At 37.3% G+C, this 26,981-nt stretch overlaps 1 protein-coding gene across 2 annotated transcripts in view; it reads right to left on the reverse strand.

Annotated features, from left to right (window-relative positions):
- Positions 1 to 3,258: 3,258 nt before the first annotated feature.
- Positions 3,259 to 26,981, reverse strand: part of LOC149028052 (digalactosyldiacylglycerol synthase 1, chloroplastic-like) — a 35,689-nt gene continuing 11,966 nt past the window's right edge. The window contains exons 2-8 of one of the 2 annotated variants that reach the window (XM_089168130.1): positions 24,138 to 24,170; positions 18,639 to 18,726; positions 15,530 to 16,014; positions 15,183 to 15,449; positions 14,651 to 15,000; positions 13,956 to 14,477; positions 3,259 to 5,599 (exon numbers count right to left, since the gene is read on the reverse strand). In XM_089168130.1, coding sequence (XP_089024256.1) covers positions 5,533 to 5,599; positions 13,956 to 14,477; positions 14,651 to 15,000; positions 15,183 to 15,449; positions 15,530 to 16,014; positions 18,639 to 18,726; positions 24,138 to 24,170 — 1,812 coding nt within the window. In that variant the 3' untranslated portion in view covers positions 3,259 to 5,532. The other variant, XM_089168139.1, reaches the window with a different exon arrangement.

The raw sequence follows: 26,981 nt of genomic DNA on the forward strand, positions 1-26,981 counted from the left end.
ACTGTGACATCTTGCTCTGAACCCTCTTAGTACATGTAGGATCCCATGAGCTTCGACTGTTGAACTGACCTTACTTCTCTGACTAACCCTCTATAATATACTGTTTCCAGAAACAAAATTTTAAGGTCATAAGGTTCAGTAGTGAACAATGAATAGATTATATTCATGAATAACTGAATGGCTTTTACAGTGATCCAAAGAGCAAGAGATGCAAAAAGGGATCAACATGCATGCATCTTGACTCTTTGCAGTAGGATGAGAAATGCAGCAATGCACTGCATGAGCTTGATTCATTAATTCTATTCAGTTCTGAGTGCTCACAGATCTAAACCTCACAAAACAGACAGACAGAAAAGAAATTTTTGAAAATTCAAAGTCTCAGAGTGAAAGTTATGTTGCTTCTAGGAAGAGATGAATTAAAATATAATTTAAGAACTTGCACCTGACTCACTCATCCCCCATTGTCAACCTGATTGATAATTAGAAGCACTTATACAAAGTCAAGCAAGTTGGTTCATATTATAAACATTAGAAGTAAAAGTGATCAACCACTATATGCGAACAACTTATATGTTCATAGGTGAATGCACTTATATAATTACCAAAAGGAAAAGTTTGGGTGCACTTATATGGATACCACACCAATATGTATATATTATAAATTCTAAGATGGAATTTCTATTTTGGAGAGGCTCAGAGCTAGTTCAGACCATACCATAACCATAGCAGAGAAGAATGCTAGTTGCTCCGTCCATAGTGGCCGTCAAAGTCAGTCACTTTCATTGATTCCTTTTCTTTGTTTTTGGGAATCACATGCTTATGGCATCATAACCCACTCGGTGAAAACATACTCCCACCCACCATTATTATATTATCTCTTCAAACAAACTCAGTCATAAAATTCGTGGGACTTGCATGCATCGATTTTTTGTTTTTCAATTTTTTAATCGTCAAGGTGCTTCTGTTTTCCCAAGATTTGAATGTCAAATTGAATTTGATTTCACCTCTCAAGCATCTTTTTAATTGGTACGGAATCCACTTAAGATTTTTCTTCTTTTTTTTTTGAGTTTCTATTCTTCTTCCCATTGATAGAACACTCAAAGCTACTCGATCGGAAAGTTCACAAGTTAGGAAAAAAAGAATTAAGAATATGGTCACTACCAAATTCGCCAGACAAATTAGACTAAACGTTCATCTAGATGGATGGATATCTCTTTTTGTAGTGTAGCCCATAAAACTACTATTGAAGCCAATTACAAATCATCCTCTTATCATAATTTAATTTCAAATTTAAGGCTCCAAAAGAATTAAGAATATCATGTACATTAGCATATCACACTATTACTTTACTTATGTGGTCACTACCAAATATGCCAGACCAAACTAAGCATTCATCTAAATGGATGGTTAATCTCTTTTTGTAGTGTGGCCTATAAACAACTCTTGAAGCCAATAATAAACCATGCTCTTAACGTGATTTAATTTCAAATCTTTAGGGCTGCCAAAGAATTAAGAATACGTTACCATATCACACTATTACTTATGTGGTCACTATCAAATTTGCCAAACAAATTACACTAAATGTTCATCTAGATGGATGGTAATCTCCTTTTGTAGTGTACCCCATAAAACCACTCTTGAAGCCAATAATAAATATCACATCTGTAGGGCTGCGAAAGAATTAAGAACACCATGTACATTAACATATCAAACTATTGCTTATGTGGTCACTACTAGATTCGCCAAACAAATTAGACTAAAAGTTCCTCTAGATGGATGGTCATCTCCTTTTGTAGTGTAGCCCATAAAACCGCTCTTGAAGCCAATATTAAATCATGCTCTTATCATGATTTAATTTTGAATCTTTAGGGCTGCAAAAGAATTAAGACTACCACGTACATTAGCATATCACACTATTACTTTACTAATGTGGTCACTACCAAATTCGCCAGACAAATTAGACTTAACGGTCATCTAGATGGATGGTTATCTCCTTCTGTACTATAGCCAATAAAACCACTCTTGAAGCCAATATTAAATCATGCTCTTATTATAATTTAATTTCAAATCTTTAGGGCTACGAAAGACTTAAGGATACCACACACATTAGCATATCACACTATTGCTTATGTGGTCAATACCAAAATTTGCCAGACAAATTAGACTAAACATTCATCTAGATAGATGGTTATCTCATTTGTAATGCTCTTGAAGCCAATATTAAATATGCTCTTATCATGATTTAATTTCAAATCTTTGGGGCTGCCATAGTATCGTATGGTGCTTCCCACCCTAGAATATCCCTGTAGTACACTTAGGGCCTTTTTTATATCAATTATCATTCTCAATTTTACCTATTTAAAAGAAATGCATATAATAATTTATTCTAGATAAAAAATGAAAAATAATTTGATAACCTTTACCTAAAATAAATTATAGAATAAAACATAAGTTTGGTATATCATTGAAACTCGAGAAAAGATCTTTAGGGTTTGAAAGTGAGAAAAATGAAAAACAATAAGATTCTCAAGAAGAAAAAAAAAGAATGTATGTTTATTATAATACCCTAATACCCTTAGATTGTAAAGATTTTAAGTGGTCTATACAAAAATGAACAGAATGACTTCTTTACCCAGAATCCATCTTAGAAAAAAAGTCTATTATGGATTTGAGGATTTTTCTATTCTTTTAAACAAAAATAGGAATCAGAATGGATATTAAAAACAGCAAAAATAAAAAACATCAAAAAATGAGAATGAAAATGAATACCAAAAAGCACTTATACTAAATTAAATTTGTAACTATATATATAAAATTGTTATGCAGTGTGATTTCTATATCAATTCACAATCAATGAAAGTAAATGCTTGTGACATCAAACAAGACGGGCTCGTTGTCTTGCATTTTGCAACCCCCAAGGTCTAGGGAGACAGAGAGGAGACCGAATGAGTGGAAGAGGAACAGGGGAGGCGGAGAGACTACTCATGCGAGCCTCTCCGCCTCAAGCTTCGCAATCTGGAGGTGTGGCAGAGCTTCCATGGCGGAGAGGAGAGAGAAACTGGGTTTTGAGGGAGAACAGAGGATTCATTAGGTGCAAGGGCACCATATCAGATAGATGACACACTTTCTACGTAACATTACGCGATCATAGTATACGTTTTGGGTAAATGTGATCACCTTATTGAGTAACTCTAAACCAAAATAATAATTTAAAAAAAAAAAGAAGCCAAATTCAGCCTTAGTTTCCACCCACGTTCTTAAGCATCTGGTTTGTATACCCTGTATTTGTCATCTCATTCTTTTTCCATTTTTCGTTTGTTAGGGTTAAAAGTGTCATCTTTTCATTGCTGCAACCTTGGCATTCAATGGACTACATATATTTTTTACTTACAAAGAAATCAATCATTTACCAACTGAAACAATTCTAACTAGTATATTTTTTTACATTATACATTTAATTTGCTAGATACTAAATGAAAATGGGAACACCACCATGAATTAGGGAGCTGAGATAGGATTTTATCAGAAGTCAATCAACGGATGAGAAAAGTTGCCACAAACATCATGAGTTTGAAACATCTTCAAAAGTACCCTGGTAACAATACTGTTCTGTTACGCAGCTAATCTAAAAAGCATAGAAATTCCACTTAGATGGACTGTGCAACAGCTAAGAAAAGATAGCTTAATAAGATATTCTCAAAGAACTTAGCACCTATGGAGGACTACACCCATGTGTTCATTGGTATAGGTTTTTCCACTAGCCACTATAAATAAATAAAACCCAAACAAAGAAATATATGAAGATAAGAACTCCATGATGAGAATTGAGAAGTGAAGTTCCATATATCACACAGCATATCAGGCACTAATTAATTCCTAAATTGCTGAGAAGTTTATTGAGGACAGCAAGTACTCCTTGCCACATAAAGGACAAATTCCTTCAAAGTGGGTTGGTTTCTCTTCACAAAAAGTAAAGTGGCTAAATTAGAGAACATATATATGTGTGCTTGGAGGCTATGATTAAGACCGACAAATTGCCTTCCTCCTGCTCCTTCTTGGTCACTTCCAACTTGAGGAATATAAGGAAAAGATTCGTATATTACTTCAATCAGCTTCATCCCTCACCATTAAATTTTTTTTAATGTCTGGGTTCTCAAAATATATACTTAGTCATAATTTGAGAGGTAAGTGGAAGGAGCTTTTGGGCTGATGCTTTAACGGTTCCACATGATTTCAATCTTGTATTTTTTTTTAAATTTTTTCTTGGGTAGAAGATTTCAATCTTGTCATGTCACAGATAACTAGTTGCTGTTGATACTGTATTTTGCATCGTTGTGAACATATCAATCTAACCTACCAAATGAATGAACGGTTCAAAACTAATAATAATCTTCAACTTGATTTCTTGTCTTCACCAAATAGTACTGGTAAGTACAAAGCATGGGATGTTTATTTTCATGAAAGTGGCTCCTAAATCCCACTTGCAAAAGTAGCTAAGGTGGGAAGAAAAGACTAGTCAAAGATCTACCCCATGATTTTAAGTGTCTTTTCCAGTTTAAATGAGTAGACAATTTTAGGGAACACATATGTCCACTTGCAAAAGTGGCTGAGCTGGGGAGAAGAGATTAGGCACATGGATACTGATATGATCTTAAACTTCTTAATTAGATTTAGGTTAGCAAAATGTACTTCAAACTTCACCAAATCTATAGAATTGCCAAAGCTATAAACTTTTGTTGTATGCAAGGAGAGTGAAGACATTAATAGATGAGACAGAAGGAAAATAACGATAAAAACTTCATTCATGATTTGCATAAGGAAAATCATTATTATCAGAGCATAATGCCCCTAATGATCCTTTTAAGAGTAAATTAAGATTTGAAAGTAATATCTAAAAGGGTGATAAAGGTAATGGCTGGGACTTACAAGGGGGGTGGATGGCCATAGAACCAGAAAAATAGTCAATGACATTTTCTCTCGACACCCAGAAAAAATAACTCCCCCATGGCTTTCCTCATTGAAATGGACTTCAGCCCTCTTCGAATATGGAACCGTAGATTTCATCTCCCAGTTGAAGTCTTCTGCCCATAAATAATACATTGCCGATCCCTAATTTTTTTATTTTTTCACTTCAAGGAATCTTTATACGTTAAATTCGAGCCCTCTTATTCTTAAGCCCCAAAATTCCAGCATAACAACAAAGTACTCTCACGACCACACACACCACACTTGATTCAGATTTCACCACGCCCACACACCAGAACAGAGCAACAGCAGTAATAGAAAAGAGAGAATGGCTTCATTAATATTCACTCTGTATTGAATCGGGAAGGAACAACAAGAAGCAAAGGAAAGACTGAAAAGAGGATCAGATCTGGGCATGACCTTGAGATTGATATAAGCCACATACTGGAAACTGAGGTTTAAATGCAAAAACAGTGGAGGAGGATTCAGCAAAAAATGCAAAACATGAAACCTCTTCTTCCCCTTTCTCCAGCTCGTGCCTAAAGAAACCGTTTCTTCCCCCTTCTCCTACTCACCTTGCAAACAACACCCTTGGTGTTCTCCTTCTGAAGCTTGTACAACTGTATCGATCTCCCTATATCAGTCAAATATCACCGATTCAACCAATAAAGAAATATAGTCTTTTTTTTTTTAAATAATAATGTATGCATTCATGTATCAACCGATACCTTCAGAAATGCCGGAAACAATATGAAAAAATAAATTTCTAGAGACAAATCGGCCGATACGATATGGACTGATAGTTCAAAACCTTGCAGAGGAAGTAGCATTCCCTCAACCAGTGAGGAAGTATGTATACGAATGTTTTCCATACCCATATCAGTTTGTCTTGCTTCCTTAGTGGCTATAGCTCCTATTACATCATAGCATACTTTGCATTCTGATTTTGTTCGCAGGTTTCATCAACATCTTATACATGTGATCCCATTTCAACTGAAATTCATGGGAAAAGAAATTGCCAATTGTAGCAGATTCAAACCATTACGGTTGAATCCGCCACAGCTTATAAAACCACCTGACTTACGGGTGCAAGGGAGAGCACTTCTAGTAGACTCTGATCGGGCTATGCATTAGGTACAGGTTCCACCAGGCAAACCCATAGCTAGATCAGTACCTATACAACTCTAATCAATATCTAGGAATCTTTGTTCTTTCCTTCTTATTTGATACTTCTCTTCACTTAATTTCTGCACATTATGTGCTACCCCCCTACCATGAGCACAGGCCCCCTTCCTGATATAGTTGCACATTCTGCCATCTATTACCAATCTACTCAACAAGGTCCTATGCCTACCTCAACACCATTTCATTTTACAACCTAAGCTTGAGGTAGTCCTAGACTGAAGATGTTCAACAAGGGGCCAGCTTTCCATGATCTCAGAAAAGAAAGGTTTAACGTTTTAAGATTTTGGGATAGTTGATTAGGATACATAAGAACATATCTTTTGGTGTTTGGAATTTGGATAGTTTTGAAGAGATTTGGAGTAATGGGGTTTATAGATGGATGAGGCAGGTACTAGAGATATGGAATGAAAGTTACTGGAAAGGGATGAAACTTGAAAAGAACTTAAATAATAATACACGGGAATTATGTTTAAAGTTTGAGACTGTTCTCACGGTCAGATTGGTATAGACATGAGTTTAAAATTTGGGCTTTTGCAGTGAGAAAATATGAAGAGAAAACAAAAATTAGGGTTAGGTAAATTAGAAGGTTAGAAGAAATTGGATATGAAGACAACTTATTTTTGTTAAAGATATTCTTGTACGGTAGATTGAATCAAGACAAGCTCTATGGAGAAGATAAGAGGAAAGAAAGGACGAAATCACATGAGAGATATGGGGAGGGTAGAGATGTTATGTCAGTTAGGTGTCATTGTACCTCACTGACATTAATAAACAAAACTCAAATTGTAATTCATGGCAAAACATATAGCCACAACGGCTGACACAGTTTCAAAGTCAAATTAGAAACTAACTCGAAGATAGTCTCCTATGCTTTAGGAAAGAAAAAAAAAATTAGGGTTAGGGAATTAATAAGGGGCAAACCTTAGCGTAACCATAGAAGAAATTTCAACCGAATTGCCTGCATTTTTGAAAACCAAAACAAAATTCCAATTATTTTGAAAAAGTTATAGGTTTCGACCGAGATTTCGGAGATTTCGACCATTTCCACATTCCAACTTGTTTTTCCTCAATTTTTGTTGATTTCTATCACATTGTCACCTAATTTTCACAACTCCTTTGTCTTCAAGCACCTCTTTTGTTCATCTTTTGCCTCCAGATACCTCCTAAGCCACAACAGCTACAAAAGAAACTCTAGCAGCAATAGAATGTGAAGCATGAGCCATACCCAACACTTTCAAACTTCCCTTTTTATTTATTTTTGTTTTGTTCATGCCTTAGATGATATTGCATTGCCTTGAAATTAATATATGTCTAGCCTAGGACTATGATCTATGATTGTGTTTTGTTAAACTTATTTTTTTATTATTTGCTACCTTTTTTACATTTTCTGGTTTTAATAATTATTTTCTAATCAAAATACATATGTATATATGTTGAAAACATGGTGTTCTAATTAGAATAGGATACTGTTTCCTAATAAGTGTAGAGTTAGTTTTTTACTTAGTGTAGGACTTTACTAGATTGTAACTATAAATACCCTATTAGAGTTTATGAATAAAAAACTTCAGAGCAATTCTTCAAATTACAACATGGTATTAGAGCCTAATATTTGATTAGGGAAGAAAGAGGGAACTTTCTTTCTTTGGAATTCCCTCACTGCCGTTGCCGCTACTGATATTGCTGTTTAGCAATCATGGCCACATGGAGCCTCATTCATCTCAATTTCAGACCACGCCTGGCTGCCAAGGAAGCACCTGCAGCCATCACTCCTTTTTTACCCCTGCACCTGCTGCCATTGCAGCTTTTTTACCTGCCACACCAGCTGCCTTTGCCGATGGCCTTCTAGAACCTGCTGGACCTCCATCAGCAAGACTAGCTGAAGAAAAAGTTCCAACTCCAGAAAATGCAGAACCAGCAAAAGAACTTCCAGCCACTTACCAGCAAAGATCAGATGCTGCTGGTCTGGCAGAATTCCTTCCTTGAGCTGCCTTGTAAATTTGAAAAATTCCAGACTTTTTTGTAAATTCAAAAGATTTCAAGGACTTTTTCGTAAATTCAAAAGATTTCAAGGACTTTTTCGTAAATTCAAAAGATTTCAAGGACTTTTTCGTAAACTTGAAAAATTCCAGGGACTTTCGTAAATTCAAATTATACTAGGGGTCTGTTTGTAAATTTGAGTGATTTCTTCTTGCGATTGCTGATCCCATACCTCCTTTGTCTAGTACATCTGAAGAGTCTCATATGTCTTCCATTCATAGGATCGTGAGTTTTCTCCACTTCAGATGACCACTGTGAAACTTTATGGGACAAATTATCTTAGATGGTCTCATTTAGTTTCCCTTGTTGTTGGTGCTCGTTGTTTTACTGGCCATCTTGATGGCAATTTTACCAAACCTTCCACACCCGGTCTGCAACTTTCTAAGTGGTATACAGATGAATGCTTGGTCATGGGTTTTCTCCTCAACTCCATTGAATCAAGCATAGCAGAGAGTTATCTCCTCCTTCCTGATGTAGCAACTATTTGGAAAGTCACTAAAGATAACATAGTAGGCAATGATGCATAGTGCTTTGAAATTAGACAGAAAATCAATCAATTACGGCAGACAGACCTTATTCTTTCTCAATACTATAATACTCTTCAAGGATATTAGAAGGCTTTAGATTTCTATGGGAAGTTTACACCGAAGAATGCTAAAGATGCTATTGCCTATCAACACTAGGAAGATAAACAGAGTTTTTATGATTTTTTGGAAGCATTGAGTATAGAATTTGATAAAATTCGCGCACAAATCTTTTCTAGAGAGCCTTTCCCTTCTCTGGCTCAAGCCTATGCCATGGTAGATACAGAGGACAGTCGAAGGACAGCTATGGTACACACTCAAACATCTGATAGATCTGCATTAGCGGTTGGTTCTGGAAATAATAAATCTAGTTCTAGTGATTTTTTTCCCTCCAGTAAAATGCAAGTATTGTGGAAAAGAGCGTCATACAAAGGACAAGTGTTGGAAGTTGCATGGACATCCAACAAATTCCTGTGGAGGAGGTAGGAATGGAACCATTAAACATCTGCAAAAAAAACCAGTTCTGACACCCTGAGTACTCCAACACCTCTTTCCTCAGATGAGCTCCAACACCTTCGCTAGTTGATGTCCAAACTTGACTATCTTCTCCAGTACCGACTTCCAGTGCAAGTATAGCCTATGTCATTGTTCCCTCTGTTGATCCACAATTCCTTATAGGTATTTTTGGTTGTCACAATGTCAATTTGACTTATCCTTCATGGATAATCGATTTTAGGGCAACCGACCATATGACAGGCTCATCTACTTTGCTTCGTTCTTATTCATCTGTTCCTTTGGCTCAGGATGTTCGAACGGCTGATGGGTCTCTCTCCACTATCTCTGGGAAATGATCTATTATCTATTCATTTTCTCTTACCTTATCTAATGTTTTGCATGTTCCTCAGTTTTCGGCTAATCTTTTATCTATTAGTAGCCTTACTCGTGATATGAACTACAAAATAACTTTTTTTCCTTCTCATTGTGTGTTTCAGAACTTGGAAACAAGGCTTACGATTGGCAGTGGTAAATAAAAAGGGGGGCTCTACTTGATGGATGGGTCCCCATCAGCTCTTTCTACGGTCTCTAGTTCCACCTCTCTTGCACTTTTTACCTTATTGCAGTAGCATTGTCGTCTTGGCCACGTTCTTTTACCTATTTTGTCCAAGTTATTTCATGATTTGATTAAAAAATGTAATTTGAATGATTTTATTGTGAGGCATGTATTTTGGCTAAACAGACCAGACATGTTAACCCTATTTCAGATCATCGTAGTAACACCTCTTTTTCAGTCATTCACTCTGACGTGTGGGGTCCTTTTCGAACCATGTCTTTATCTGGTCATAGATGTTTTGTTACCTTTATTGACTGTTGCACTAGGACCACATGGGTTTACTTACTTCACCAAAAAAGTGGCGTTTTCTCGTGTTTTCAAAATTTTCATAATAATGATTAGAAGTCAATTTGGGGCGACAATAAAAATCCTTCATACAGATAAAGGAAATGAGTACTTGGGTGGAGCATTCTCTTCCTACTTAGCAAACCATGGCATCATTCACAAGACTAGTTGCGTCGACACTCCACCTCAAAATGGGGTTGCCGAACGCAAGAATAGACATCTACTTGAGGTAGCACGTTCCTTTATGTTTACTATGCATGTACCTCCTCGATTTTGGGGTAACGCCATCCTTACTACAGCATATTTAATTAACCGAATGTCTTCCCGAGTCTTAGACCAATGCTGTCCCCTTAAGGTTCTTTTAGGAACAACAGCCTTTACAGTGTCACCTAAGGTTTTTGGATGTGTTGCCTTTGTCCGGAACCACCATGTTTATGGAAAGTTGGATCCTCGTCGGTTAAAGTGCATTTTCTTGGGTTATCCTCCTATACAGAAGGGGTATAAGTGTTATCATCCTAATTCTCGTCGTTTTTTCGTCCCTATGGATGTTGTGTTCTAGGAACAGATTCCTTATTTTTCCCCTACACCTCTTCAGGAGGAGAGTTTCAGTGAAGAGGTTCCAATGTTAATTCCTCCTTTCGATATTTCTCCTAAGATTTCTATAGATGATCCTCCATTGGAAGATGGAGTGACCAGACATGAACAGCTGGTGGATAATATAAAGGGGGAGACTATACCTTTGAAGACCTATCAAAGAAAGCAACGAGTGACCCCTTCTGAACCACGCCAGTTAAAAGCTTTGGTTCCTGGTTCTAAACAATACGTTCCTTCAGGTGAATCTGTCTTTAACCCTTCTTCTGATCCTACTTTAGAATTACCAATTGCATTAAGAAAGCAGCCTCGAACTTGTACCAAACATCCTATTTCCAATTATGTTTCATATTAGTCCCTATCCCCAGAATTTCAAAGTTTTATTTCCTCTTTGTCATCTACTTTTGTTCCTAAAACTTGGCAGGAGGCATTATCTCACTCAAACTAGAGGAGGCTATGGATGAGGTAATGCAAGCTCTGGAGAAAAACAAAAAGTGGGACTTGGTGACTTTGCCCACAAGAAAGTAGACTGTTTGGTGCAAATAAGTGTTTGTGATCAAGCACAAAGCAGATGGAACTGTTGAAAGATACAAGGTAAGATTGGTGGCCAAAGGCTTCTCTCAGACTTATGGCGTTGACTACTAGGAGATATTTGCCCCTGTTGCCAAGATGAACACAGTTCGTACTATTATTTCATGTGCAATTAATAAAGGGTGGAGTTTACAACAATTAGATGTGAAGAATGCCTTTTTGCATGGAGAACTCCAAGAGGAGGTATATATGGATGTACCACCTGGGTATTCTACTACCAAGACTAATGGGAAAGTGTGCAAGTTAAAGAGGGCTTTTTTGGGTTGAAGCAATCTCCAAGAGCGTGGTTTGGAAGGTTCCATAAGCAATGATATCTAATGGCTATAAGCAGAGTAATGCAGTACACACTTTGTTTATTAAAAGAGGTGGTTCCCACACTACTCTACTTTTAGTATATGTGGATGATATTGTGATCACGGGCAATAGTGAGGATGACATTTCAGCATTGAAGACTTATTTGGGAACCGAATTTGAGATCAAGACATGGGAAAACTTAGATATTTCCTAGGTTTAGAGTTGGCATAATCTCTATCCCAAAGGAAATATACATTGGATCTTCTTGAGGAAACTGGGATGCTAGGATGTAAGCCTGCTGAGATTCCTATTGAGCCTAACCTACACTTGAAGGCAAAGGAAGGAGAACCAGTTGACAAGATAGGTATCAAAAATCAGTAGGAAAGTTGATCTATCTATCTCACACTAGACCTGACATCACATTTGCAGTTAGTCTTGTTAGCCAATATATGCATGATCCCATACTTGAAGGCCACTCCAAGAAAAGGGATTTTAATTTCAGGTTATGGACATTTGAAGAATGAGGCATATACAAATGCAGACTGGGCAGGATGTCCAAATGATAGGAGGTCTACCTCTGGGTATTGTGTGTATGTGGGAGGTAATCTTGTGACTTGGAGAAGTAAGAAACAGGCTGTGGTTGCATGGTCAAGTGTCGAGGCTGAGTTTAAGGCGATTGCTCAGGGCATTTGTGAGGTACCATGGCTTAAAGGGTTGCTTTAGGAGGTTGGGACAAATTTGGAGGTTCATATACAATTATGCTCAGATAGTAAATCAGCGATCAGCATAGGTCACAATTCAGTACAACATGACAGGACTAAGCATGTGGAGATTGACAGACATTTCATCAAAGAGAAATTTGAGGCTAGGTTGATCCATATTACCTTTGTCACTTCAAAGTTCAAACGAGCAACATGCGGATGTGCTCACAAAGAGTTTGAGCATGAAGGTATTCAATTACATTATGAGCAAGTTAGGCATGATAAATATTTATGCTCAAACTTGAGGGGTAGTGTTGAAAGCATGGACTGTAGTTTTCTAATTAGAATAGGATTTTGTTTCCTAATAAGTCTAGAGTTAATTTTTTACTTAGTGTAGGACTTTACTAGATTGTAACTATAAATACCCTATTGGGGTTTATGAATAAAAAACTTCAGAGCAATTCTTCACATTACAACAATATATGATATATGGGCTTCAACTTAATATATGTGAGACACCATCACTTGATCTAGTTGGTCATTTTATTTTATTGATTTGTTGAATATGTAACCATTCTATCAAATAATGCATGTATGTTGATGATTCTATGCCTGTATGCAATACATTTTGTACTCATCAAAACCAGTCATTTGTTAGTATACTTGATTGATAAATGTTCAGTGGTTTTTTTTGGCAAAATACTAGTTCCATTGTGTTTATTATGGTTTAAATAGGTAGGAGGCAAGAAATGAAATAGACATCATAAAAGGCCCGAAACCTAGGGTCGAAATTTGGGATAACTCAACTTACTTTCATTAGAGATATTCTTGAACATCAAGTTGAACAAGGAAATACACTTTTAGGACAAGGAAAGAGAACAAGAGATTATAAGAAATCACCTCTGTGTGTGTGTGTGTGTGTGTGAGTGAGTGAGTGAGTGAGTGTGAGAGAGAGAGAGATGCTAGGTCTATACCTCACAAAAGTCAATTCATCAATTCATGACTCTACTCAGCAACATCAATATTTATAGTCATATTGCTGAAATGGCCTCAAACTCAAACTAAGAGTCAAAGTTAGAAACTAACTCTAAAATATACACCCTACACTAAAAAGGAAAGGCTTAATCCAATCCTTACCATATCACGTAATCAAAACTGACTAGGAAATCAGAAAAAATTAAAGAGGACTCTAACTAAACCAATGAAAGAGATCCAATTTCCTACTTTCTCATTTCTACCCACATTTTAGACCCATCAATTTGGTCAATTACAAAACAAACCCATAGAATCAAAAGCCAAGTACATAAATAATCCAGCCATACACTATTCATCATAAGGAAGCCAATTTTGGTGATGGTTCTGCGCCAAAGCTACAATTTTGAAAGTGGTATCTTTACATCCTTAAAATGAATGCAGAGCAAGAACACAGAGCTAACGAAATTGGAGATTGTCAATAGCTATAGGGCTAATATTTTTACATGCCTATGATACGAGAGAGTTGAATATTAAAGAGAAATGCAAGCAAATCATGTGATAAAAGCAAAAAGAATGATAATAATAATAATATTATTAACAATGTGACAAAATGACTTGAACTAGCCACAGACTAGCTAAATATACAGCATGATTACTATACACAGAGACTTGAATTAATTGACCAGAGTTCATTACCAGCCATATATAGGATTTTGGACCCGTGGGGGCAACAGGTGAAGGTCTTCACACTGCTGTTCGTCGTAATCTCGTGTGCCAGGTATTGCTCCAGTTGCCAACCTCAAAATCTCATTTCCAGTGAGACAGTAATGGGCAAAAGCCAGACCCCCATCAACCGCCTCCGAAAAACTAGGCATTGAAATTGATTTTGTCGTCTTTCTACTAGCTTTGCTTGATTCTGCAGTCTCTTCATTTAAGACTCTGTCTAACTCAGAATACTCCATGAATCTCTGAGTTGCAGCCTCCCAGGAGAGGCTGTATCTCTGCTCAGGTGTAAGAGGTTGAGGCTCATTAGCCAATGCTTCTTTCACTTTAGCAACAAAATCCTCTGATGTCTTATATGTCAAACAGTTGGGAAAAGATCTGAAGAACTCATTGGATGGGTGGTCTGCACAAACCACAAATTTTCCCATAGCAAGGGCCTCTGCTGTTGCAGTGCATAGAACATCACTGACACTAGGATTTATGAAGACTTTGTAGCTGTAAAATTTAATAGCAAATTTTTTTGTTATTTTATTGTTCGCATTGATTATATAGGGAGGGAAAATGGGGGCAAATAAATAAATAGGCATATAAATATGAAGGTATAAGTTTGCCAAAAAGAAAAATATGAAGGCATAAAACTAAAAAATGTTTTCTTCAATTAACCATACCCATGAAGTGAATCATCAGCATGGTCCCTCCCTTTCAGAAAATTAAGGTTCAGGTCCAACGTTTTGGCAACAGACTGGACTTCATGGGCATCCTCTCCATTCCCATAGACATCCAACTTCAGATCTTCAAGGTCGTTCTTGTGCTTTGCTAACAAATCTATCAATTCCTTGTATCCTTTAGCCCAAACCATCTTGCCTAAGAAATATGCTCCCTTGGAGAAAGTTTCCTCCCCAAGTTGCCTTTCTGCTGCCACTTTTTCCCCAATCCATAAGAACTTGGGATTCACACCATGAACATTGCATACGATAGATTTTGGTAGATCTTGAGTTGCTGCAGAAAGACGAAGAACCTGCATAGAATGAACTAGTTCAGAACAAAGCTAAAGTTCTCGATCCAAGAGTCCAAGAGATTAATAGTATATCAGAAAGATGAACTGCATCTTCCAGTAACCATACAACTATATAAATGTTTAGAAAATGCACCAACAAAGCAGGTGCATGCAGTACTAAACAGACAAAGTAGGATGAATACCTTGTGGCAGTATGCTCTGGTGACCCAATTATTAATGTGTTTCACAAAGAATGCTTGGAGAGCCCCATTTTTCTCTCTCTTGATATACTCCAAGTAATTTGTATGGACAATACCAACGACATGGTTGAATTTATCTGTCCACCGTTTGCCATGGTGATACCAGTTCAGGTGTTCTGGTTCTTCCAGTATAGCAATGTCAGCTTCCTTGGAAGAAACAAACTGTGAGGTATCACCAGCAGGTATTATACTCCGCCTTTCTTTTGAGAACTGAAAATCAAATCATGACTGTCAGACATCTGAGAATCATCAAAATCAAGGAAGCACAGAAATGTGAATCAGATACTCACCTTTCCTGGGTAAAAGGATATCTTGAAATTAGCCTTGAAGCCGACCCTTTCCTCCAGCCAGTTCCGTATATAGGTCTCTTGCTCTTCTGGTGAATCAAAGATTATATTGTTGGGATAAACTATCTCCTGGTCTGATTTGCAGAGCCATGGGACCAATAGTGTTATTTTTTGTCCGGAAGATTTGGAGAGATACGCTGCTCGGAATAGTGGATTTACAGCTGTTCCTGTCATCCAAGGAAGACTAGCAGTTGTGACTATAGCCACATGCCTTCTCCTATCTGCTGAGTTGTGATTTACAGAATCAGTCCACGGGCCACCATCGTAACGATGCCCTGTACTTTGTAGCACACTAGCTAATCTTAAATCCAGTTCATCATTTATGTTCTCATTTTCAAGAACAGAGGTTTCTCCTGGATAGAATGACTTCAAAGGAAGTTGATTCTTGTGTTTGCTGCACAAAGATTCCACTATCTTGTCGCACATGTCTGTAAACGTCATGAAAAGCTGTTACCGGAAGCGGTAATAATGACATCTATGCAGGCAGTAGAAACACAAATGCAAATGTTGCACAATATTCATGGAGATATTCCTCTTAGCAACCTCTTCAAATGCCACTTGGCCATACAATTATAATTTTAGAAGTTTAGTGCATAGCAACTCAATTGCCTTCAACAATATATGAATAACACTCCAGCTTCAGTCTCCATTTAAGAAGATGGTTTTTGCCGAATAGGGATGCAAATGGATAACCGAAATCCACTTATGTATCTGCCTTTGTATGCATTCAGGGAATCCAAATCTGTCTGAAAACTAATAGGATATATGGCAATAACCCTTTCTAACCAATTAATTATCTAATTAAGTTACCTTGTTAGTTTCATTATCTTATTTTTATAAATTTTAACTTAAGATAATCTGAATATTTTTCTAGGTTTTCTATTAAGGTTCTTATAAATGGAAAATCAATAATTAAAAATGCAAGAAAATCAAAGACTAAGGCTCTTTTTGGAATCAATTCTCATTTTCTATTATGCCTATTTAAAAGAAATAAGTACAAGAATTCATTATTGGTCAAGAATGAAAAATGGTTTGGTAAATTATGTCAAAAATAAATTATGAAATGAAAAATAAGTTTGGTGTCAAAATAAAAAATTGTCAGAAAATAACAGTGAGCAAGTGAGAAAAGAGGGGAAAAGTATAGTTTCTATAAAGTAATGTGTATTGACTATTTTACCCTCATCATAACTATAAAACTTTAAGTAAACTTGCACATATATGAAGATATTATTTTAAAAGTCTATTATGGATTTTGGAGGTTTTTCTATTATTTTAAATAAAAATAAAACTGATAATAGATGCCAAACAATTTAAAATAATGAAAAATTCTCATAATTGAGAATGATAATTGATACCAAAAAGAGCCTAAGAAGAGTCAAAGAAAGAAGTTGCTTGCTCCTCAAATCACAACCCTAAACCTCACCAGTAAAATGTAAGTGGACAGTTAAAATTTTGTATTCAATCTATGGTCATACGCATTTAGGAGAATTTGTAATAAAAAAAATAATAAATATAATAAATAAATAAATAAATAAAAAGAAGAAGAAGAAGAGAGAGAGAGAGAAAAGAAAAGATAAGTATTTGTAAACTATCTGAAATCCGGCCGAAAACCAATAAGATGTTATCCAAATCTGTCCAAATATAGTAAGTTGTGGATATGGTATTAGCACCATCCCATATGTTTATATCCCTATTTTCCAAAGAGCTCTCCAAAAAGGGCTCTAATTTAAGCTCTCTTTTTTCAAATCATTAGGTAACTTAGTAGGATCGGATTGATGTTATTTTACATGGATAAAGGTCCTGGTCTCAGAATCTAACACAAACCAAAAATGCTCAATTACTCCTCCAACTAGGTTTCTGGATCAAGGGATAAAATACACCTTTTTTTTATTTTAAATAATTCATAAGCAAAATCATACATTAGAACAAATTCTTTGTTATTAACAATATTAATAATATATTTTGTGTCCGACATCATTCACATTTTCTTTACTTCCCACATTTAGGTGCAAAAAGGCTGGACCATTTAATTAGTCTCTTTTAAGGCATCTACGAGCCATTTAACCTCCTCCACTGTTAAATTCAACCAGCTACTTGCCATCACACAACAGGTCAGCCTTAAGCAGCAACGGGTTTCTCACAATGAACCTCACACAGGGGTTGTGACTACTGACCAGTGGTGACTGTCGACCAGTGTCTGAGATGGGAAACTATGACTTGTATCGAATGTGACATAGGCCCTCCTAATTTAAAAAATGAAGCATATTGTAGAATAGGTTCAGGATTCTTCACAACACTTAACAAACAGATTTGACCATATGGCAAAAAGAATTGGCACTATCAAAAGAAAATGCATCAACCAAAGGAAAGTCCAAAGCAAAACACTGTGGAGAGGCCTCCAACTTGTCCAGCTCTTCATTTACCACATTTATCCCTTTATATTTTTGTATTTGCTACCTTCTGTGTTTCTCTTGTTCAAACTCTGCCAGAGCTGCTCTTGTACTACCATTGTTGATTGGAAGAAGGCTTTCTTCTGTGGTCACTCCATCTTCAAGCAGCTGTCTAGGACAGCAGAATTGGTTGGCTGAACCTTTTTCTTCCCCTTTCATCTCACAACCCCTGCTAGGTATATCAGCCTCCACCCCCACCACCACTAGATTCTTCCATAAACTACGAAGTTTATAATTTCAGTCCAATTCCATAAGTTAAAGCTATCGAAATCACCTCAAATTTGCATCAACATCTTATCTACTACAAATCATCTTTCCCTAAATTAAAATATAAAGCATGACCTGAAGCTTGAAGATGATCCTAAACTACCGTACTATCAAACATCCCTCAAACCCACCAAACCACCACCCCCCAGCCCCCAAAAAAAAAAAAAAAAAAAGAAGAGGACAAAAACCAAACATGATGTATGCAGACATGTAAACGAAATATTAAAGAGGAAGTAGTTAGATGAATCAAAATTGCTAAAGTGAAATTGCATATCATACTAATATCGAGGGCATTGGCGTACATTGTTCTTACAAAGCCTGAAGGAGATGCTAACCTTTTTGAAAGCCAAGCTGATCAAGAAAAGGCCCTGATTGCTTAACTAAATATGCCAACAGTTCAGCTACATCTAATGGAGGCACTTCCTACATCACATATCAAAAGAATAGGCTCGTTTAATACATTAATACTGGTAAATGAATTAATACTATGCCAAAAGAATCCAACTCTTTGTCCAATTAATTTAATAATAGAAAGTCACTTTAACCAACTTCAGATACTTTATCACAAATTCACAACCAGATAGAATGATGTCTAGGTTCATCAGACAAATTGACTGGTTCTGGGCCCCATATAAAAATTCTTACCAGAATTACTTCACAACTTTGTAAGAGGTCTTTTTGAGGAGGTGGATGGAGACTGTTATAATTTCACTTTTCAGATGTAGTTTGTAATGAACAGCATATAGATATTGGATGGATGGACTGCTTATAAAAGATAAACTTTGGAAGGATTTTGATAAAGTTCTTTGGAAAGGCTCAGGTATACCTTGCCCAGCATAAAGCAGCACGGATTAACACATTGGACTATTCATATGGAAAATCTAACATAATGTCAAAAAGGGGACAAGGGTGAGCCATTGCTTCTAAAAGGGCAAATCAGATGACATGGACACCATGTATATAGAAATGCTTATTGTGGACCTTGGGAGTCTCGAACCACAAGCCTATACATAAATTTAAATTATATTGAAGAAAGTCTAAGTAAGTTAACAATTATTTACATAAATTTATTGAAAAAATTTTAGGATATGGCCAACAACTTAGTTCTTTTTAAGGTAACATATTAAAATTAGAAAAAACAATAAATTATTTATTTTTACTAAATCAGGGGAAGAGGAAGAGGGAGGGGGAGGAGGAAGAGGGATGGGGCGAGAGGGGGAGGGCAGGGTCTCAGAGGAAGGGTTGGGAAAGGTCCAGGTTGTGGGTTGGAGATAAGGGGGGATGGGCTGGGTTTGGGAGAGAGTTGGACGAAGAGCAGGGGAAGGGGAGGAAGGGCTGAGCCAAGAGGGTGGATAGAGTCAGGGGGGAGGGGGAAGGAGCAAGCAGGCTGGGGATAGGAGCCAGGGCTAAATCTAAGTGGCTGGTTTGGGCTGCTGGGAGGGGAGGATGGTTGGTGGGCTTAGATTTCCGTTACCAGATCTTAAATGGGTTTCAGTTTCTAATTCAGAGCCCTCTTTTATGAAAGAAGAAGAAAAAGGGCGGGGGGAGAGATGGTAGTCTCTAGGTCAACAATTCGAGTTCAAAAAAAATTGGGAAAAAAAATAAAAAGACTTACGCTAGTTTCTCTGTGAAATGCAGTAGCAGCGACAGAAAGCTTAGGTGAGAGGCCAAGGTGGAAATAAGCCGGACTACAGTATGTGAGATACCTACATATCCTCTATTTTCTCCTAACTTGATTTCATTTCCCTGTCCAGTGATACACCCAGCCACTGTTCTTCATTGTTATAGTACAAATCAAGAAAAAACCAGTTCCTTTTTAATGTCCATTTTATAAATGTAACTGCATTTATTCGCTAATCGAATTTGAGTCAATGTCAGAGAGAGTCCTATGTAAGGTGAGAGACTCAAACCGAGAGGGTTTATTAAATTCAGTTTTCTCTATTTAAATGATAGAACTGTCGCAAATGATTTCTACTGGTTCTTCCCTCTCCAAGAACGATTTTCCATTAAGTTCTAACTGACCAGATTGCTTATTGTTTCAATTATTAAACCTCAAAAAATCTTGGATTATATTAGTTAACACAGGCAACTGAATAAGTACGAAACTTCCTTCACAATTGTTGCTTTTTAAGTCTCCTTTTTTTTAGGGACAAACAACATGATTCAATGCATCAAATTTATCTATGTACAAGAATATGGTGAGCGGTGACAGTGATGTAAGCAGGGTTAGTAAGCACAAGAAGGCCCAATATTCGGCACAAAACAGCTCCCTAACCATGCAGCAACCAAGGCTTGTTGAATGCTCTCATAAGTCCAGGTAGATTCTATGCCCTATCAGGACTCAAGAACTACTTTTCTTTTCTTAGTTGACTATGGTCAAGTTATTCAAGAGTCTTAGTTCATGCGGAAGTCTTAGTTGGAATCTATTTTCCTTCTAGATAATTGTAATTTTATTTGGTAGTTTTGAGGTCCTTCAGAAACCCCCTTTTTAGTTGTTTAGCTATTGAGTTGTCATTTGTTAATTAGTTGTGAGTTGTTAAGGGATTCCCAATTAGAGTCCAAGTTTTTTAGTCAGTTAGTTTGAGTACAGATGCCCTTTCTTCTTTTTAATTAGCTATTTAAAGGACCCATACTCAGCAGTACAATTTAGAATGAATTAATAAAATTGAGGATTGAAGGAATTGGAGTCGTGGGTTCCAAGGAGGATCCCCGTGGTTGAGTGTGAGCTATTTTTTGCAACTGCCATATTTTTCTTTGACTGCTAAAGCCTGCAACAGCCTTGTGAGAGATCCTACAGCAACCTTAGAGCATACCAGTCCATTCCCATCAAGTAAATACAACCCCCAGCCCCTTCCGTTCCCCCAATCCCTTGCGCAACCCTCCCCACCCCTTCTTTCCCCTGCGGCAATTGCCATATTTTTCTTCAACTGCTAAAGCCTGCGACAGCCCTGTGAGAGATCCTACAGCAACCTTAGAGTGTACCAGTCCATTCCCATAAAGTTAAGTACAAACCCCAGCCCCTTCCGTAACCCCAACTCTCTCTCTATCCCTTGCGCCACCCTCCCCACCCCTTATTTCCCCTACAGCAGCAAGCTTCCCCCCCTACCCCTTCTTTCTCCCTCCCTCTTCTTCCCCTCCACCTGCAACACCTTCCCAGCCTTCCCATTCCATTCTTGATCTTGTGGCAGCATAGAGAGGAGGGGGGAAAAAGAAAGAAAAAAAGAAAGAAAGATCAATAAATTGTTTGGAACCCAAGAATGGGCTTCAGTTATCACTGCTTCTCTAACACCCTCTCCTCCTCTCGATGCTCCCCCCACCCCCACCCCCTCCTTTCATTATCTGTGAGTTCTAGCTAGCCTCCCCTTCTGAGTGGCCACATAATGGGTGGTTCCTATCCATAGAGGTGAGGGCAACGTTGGGATAAGTCTTTATGGTTGTGGCTTCAGTTATCACTGCTTCTCTAACACCCTCTCCTCCTCTCGATGCTCTCTCTCCTCCCCCCCCCCCTCCCTTTCATTTCATTATCTGTAAGTTCTGACTAGCCTTCCCTTCTGAGTGGCCACATAATGGGTGGTTCCTAATCATTGAGGTGAGGGCAATGGTGGGTTAAGTCTGTACGGTTGTGTGGTAATTTTCAAGCAAACATGGACTCTGCAGCCGCTACCTGCCAATGTTTTCTCTCAACTCCCCAACCCCCGTCATCCTTTCTAAATTTAGCTCGCACCTAGTACCTTACTATCCAACCACCTTTACTTTTGTATCTTTATTACCATTTCTGTCTCCTTCACCTCAAAAAACAGTTTGTCAAAAGCAGTTAAAGAATCCTGGAATGCCTCGAATGACACCATCTCTGGCGGGGCCTGGTCGTCGGGCAGAGGAGAGCGGTTTCCGGGATATGAAGAAGATGGGTGAAGGGATACCTAACTGAGGGTATTTAGGTAATTTGAAAATCAAATTTTAAATGCTTTAACTATAAGGGTATTTTGGTTTTACACGTCCACTTAACTGAAAATGAAACTGTAGCTAACTTGTAATTTTGAGAGTGGGTGCCATGTAAATTAAGAGGTAACAGTGGGTGGTCAAGAGTTTTACCCCCTTTATAGCGGGTGTTAATATGAGTCACATGGAGGATATCTGCGACCACAATCACTACAGTAGCTCTATATATTTTGGGATACAATATATAATTGGGAAAGGAAAATTTTGAAAAAATCTACATCGTATTGGATACACTAAAGCAAATGGTCCAATGTTCTTCACAATTCAAATAATGTTATTGCTATATTACTTCATTTTCTGATTTTCTTTTCACAAGATTTTTATTTTTCCATGTTGTCATTTGTTCAATCTGTGCACTACATCATCTTGCCGGCTGCTGCACTTTACCCCAGACCACTTCTAAATCTGCATTTGATGAGCCTGCAGCTCTATAGAATTGCTCTATTTATAAATGTAAGTGATATAGAATAAATAAAATGGCTCGAACCAGTTCGGATAAACCCAGGTCGGACCAGGTCGGATAAACCCAGGTCGAACCAGGTCGGATACACCCAGGTTGAACAGACCAAGTCAAGGCCGGTTATACAAGCATAAAAGCAGGATAACAAAGTGAATCCTAGTAGATTGATAACCGAAGACAAAGTATTCGACTGGGACTCAATAACTCATATTTGAGTAGGACTCAATCACTAAAGTTTGTATTGCAGTACAAGTAATGTTTTAGTTCGAGACGAACTCATACGTAGAAAACCTATAAAAATGTAAGGGAGCACAAGAGAAAGGTACGCTGAATAGAACCATCACTATTCGAATCATTATTGTTCATTACTTTCTTGTCTTCCTCAATCGGATCCCTAACTAGATCGTCGGAGGTGAAAACTCGACCTCCATGGTCGAGCTCATTCTTGCAGGTTCATCCGGCTGAAGGGGCGAACAGGATTGTGCAGCAACAATAAGAAACCTCATCTTTTATGCATAGTCAATTGAAAATGATTCTCTCTTATATTTTGCTCTCCTTTTTATACATGAGATTATATATTTCACAAATTTCGTACTTACAGTGTTTTATGCTTTGCATGTTTCCTCTGCGATTTCCTAACCATTTTCATACGTATCTATAGCATTTCTTCCAACTCTCTATTATAACATCTCTTGAATCACCCTTTCAGTAGGACCAATACCAAAACTTGAATCCTTGGCAACAAACCCTACCAAATCAAGATTAAACTCTCCAGGAGATATACAATGAAAATATGATTGAATACCTATTAGGAGTGGTTGCCTGCCACCAGACTGATATTAGGAATTGCTGGTACAGTTTGCATCCAAAAGTCATACCTAACAAGTGCAACATGGTCATATGAAAACACTAAATGAGAAGCAGAAATTATTTCAATGATATCCAACCTATATATAAGCTAGTTTGTTCCCTTAGTATATAAATGACTTGTTGTGCATGTGCATAACATGCATCTAACAACCCAGATATATAAACCATCTGGTCAGCCGTGTGGTTATCCAACTAGCTAGGGAGACAATATACATACATATAGGACCAATCCAAGAGAACCAACTATATTACTTATTTCCCTATCATACAAGGCATTGCCTATAATAAAATCACCCCATAATGTCCATTGTCTGTATTTAACACTATTATTCATCTAATGTAGACCTGGTGGCGTGGGTGGATGAAATTCATTTACAGAATAAGCTGCTAGAAAATACATGAAATGCTATTAAGGTAGTACTAAAATTAGAAACACAAAATAAAGACTGATTAGAGTAATAGCTGAGAAGTCTGAAAAAACACAAAATTGAAGTTGAGAATCAACCTTTGACTCTTGAGGCTCCTTGCGAATTGCTTTCTGCAACAAACATAAGAAACAATAAAATGTCTTTTTCTTTCTCTTTGGAGAAAATAAATAAATGCATATGAAATGAACAATTATGTTACTAACAACTGAAGAACATCTGCAATAAATAAGGACGCGTTCGGTTACATTCTCAGAGAACAATTCTGACATTCTTTTGTTCTTGGAGAACAGAACAGGAAATAGACGTTTGTCAAAATGTTTCGTTCTTATGTTCTTTAAAAACAAACTGGTGAGAAAAGTAGTCTGAAGAATAGGTTTATAGAACATTTATAAGGGGAGCAAAAACTTGATAAAATTGTCCCAACAATGAAAGTCTCTAAAGACCACCCCTCCCCTGCTTGCAAACCCCTTTACCTTGCTCTCCTATCCCATGCCCTTGCTCAAAAACTAGAACTTTTATATTGCGGGGCCGAATGAGGAATATTTCCAGAATGAGTTTACCAACCCATTTCCAAATAAAGACCAGTCCCCAAGCAGAGAAACATGTAAAAATGGTTTTATTCAAGAACTGGTCTCCAGAATGAAAACATTACCAAACGCGTACTAAAAGTATAAAAGAGTCATGTTATTCCAAATCAACACTACTTCCTTGTACATACACAATATAGTTACTCTTGCATAGTGATTGCCAGTTGTTTAGATGCAGTAAAAAAGAAAGAAAATAAGGGGGGGAAAATCATGTATCAAGAATTTTGGCACTGTTCTTAAGGAAAGGGAAAGTGCATAGTATACATACCAATTTTAAGAAAAATTACATCATAAGAAGCATGTAACACAGAAACTGCATACTAATCAACAGTGATAAAGTTTTAAATTGTGAATCAGTCCTCAATAACTTCTATGGAATTTAAGCTCCCATGACATTGCAGATTCCAAAGGCAAAAGGTTTCAAAAAATCAAAGCAAGCAAATCTAACTTTTTCACTACTAGCATCACCAGTAAGTCACAGAAATCAAATGACATAACAATGTCATCAAGGTTGACTTTGTTAACATTGAACAAAAAACTATCAATAGCAGACTCCAGTCACTCCACTAGCCACCAGACATGCAGGGGCTAAATTTCACCAGCATTTTCTACAGTCGTCCAACTAAATCCTATCACAGATTCACTGGCATCCTGCTCTTTTTAAATATGAGAACCTCACGTTCAGACAACCCCCCCCCCCCCCCCCCAAAAAAAAAAAAAAAAAAAAACAACCCCAGCATGCAGGAACAAAATGATGAGCACAACAAAGCAGAAATGGAACTGAGTCATTCTATGAAATACTTGGAAAGCAATAAGATGGTTGTCAAGTGATAGTAATTCCATCTACGATACGAAAAATTGAATGAATCTCGATGACTTTTGTGAAAAGGAAAAATAATGCAAAATGATAGAAGATCACTGGTTTTGCCATCTATATGGAGTATTCAAAAAAACCAATTTGGCTACATGCCGGGAATATCTACAACGGAGGCTATTTACCTAATTAGGAGACTTATGGAAAGGTACAGAGAATGTAGGAAAGACCTTCATATGGTATTTTGTGACCTAGAAAAAGCTTATGATAGAGTCCCTAGAGCGTTAATTTGGCAAGTACTAGAGAAAAGATGTGTTGCAAGTAAGATATAGTTAAGGATATGTATGATGGTTCGATGACTAGTGTTAGAACAATGGGGGGACAAAGTAATGAATTCCTAATAACAGTTGGGCTACATCAAGGGTCAACTTTAAGCCCATATCTATTTGCACTGGTAATGGATGAATTAACCAAAGACATTCAAAATGAGGTCCCTTGGTGTATGCTTTTTGTGAATGATATTGTGTTGATTGATGAGACCTAAGTGGGGATTAATACCAAATTAGAAACATGGAGAGTAGCTTTGGAATCAAAAGGCTTTAAACTTAGTAGATCGAAGATAGAATATCTAGTTTGTAACTTTAGTCATGATCAGGCAGATAATGAGGTGGTGATACTTGACGATAAAGAGATTCCTTAGAGTGATTGTTTTAGGTACCTAGGTTCAATCATAAGTAAAAGAGGTGATTTAGAGGATGAGGTTTCCCAAAGAATTAAAAAAGGGTGGATGAAGTGGAGAGGTGCGTCCGGGGTCTTATGTGATCAGCGTATTCCATTAAAGCTTAAAGGAAAATTCTATAGGACCGTTGTTCGACCAGCTATGATGTACAGTGCAGAGTGTTGGGCTGTTAAAAAGAATCATATAGATAAACTCAGTGTAGCAGAAATGAGGATGCTTGTTCAGTTAATTCAATAGCCTTTTTCATTGCCTTTCGAAATGAAACTCTATTTTTTAATTGTCTAGCTATATATTCTGCAAGAATATTAGGGTGTCCATAAGGTCTTGCAATTCTTGTGATAGAAATGTTGAGTTTTCGGTTTACAGAATGAAACTCTTTTTGTACGTTGGTCTGTAATTCTAAGATGGATAAGTGGCAAAACTAGGATGGATAAGATAAGAAATGATCATATTAGAGTTGGTCTGGGAGTTGCTCCCATAAGTGATAAGCTTCGAGAAAGTCATTTGAGGTGGCACGGCCATGTTCAACGGAGACCTTTAATGCCCCTGTACGGAGAAGTGATATAATCCAGATTGAAGGAACTAGAAGAGCTAGGGGTAGACCTAAGATAACCTTAGGAGAAGTGGTGAGAAAGGATATGTATAGCTTAGGCCTTGTATCTAGTATGGCCTCGAACAGAACTGATTGGAGGGCAAGAATCCATGTAGCCGACCCCATTTAGTTGGGACAAGGCTTATTGTTGTTGTTGTTGTTGTATGGAGTATTCAAAAGAATGAAAAA

This window comes from Hakea prostrata, chromosome 1 (assembly GCF_041222555.1).
Source record: "Hakea prostrata isolate BN-2017 chromosome 1, UWA_Hpros_2, whole genome shotgun sequence".
Classification (NCBI taxonomy): Eukaryota; Viridiplantae; Streptophyta; class Magnoliopsida; order Proteales; family Proteaceae; genus Hakea; species Hakea prostrata.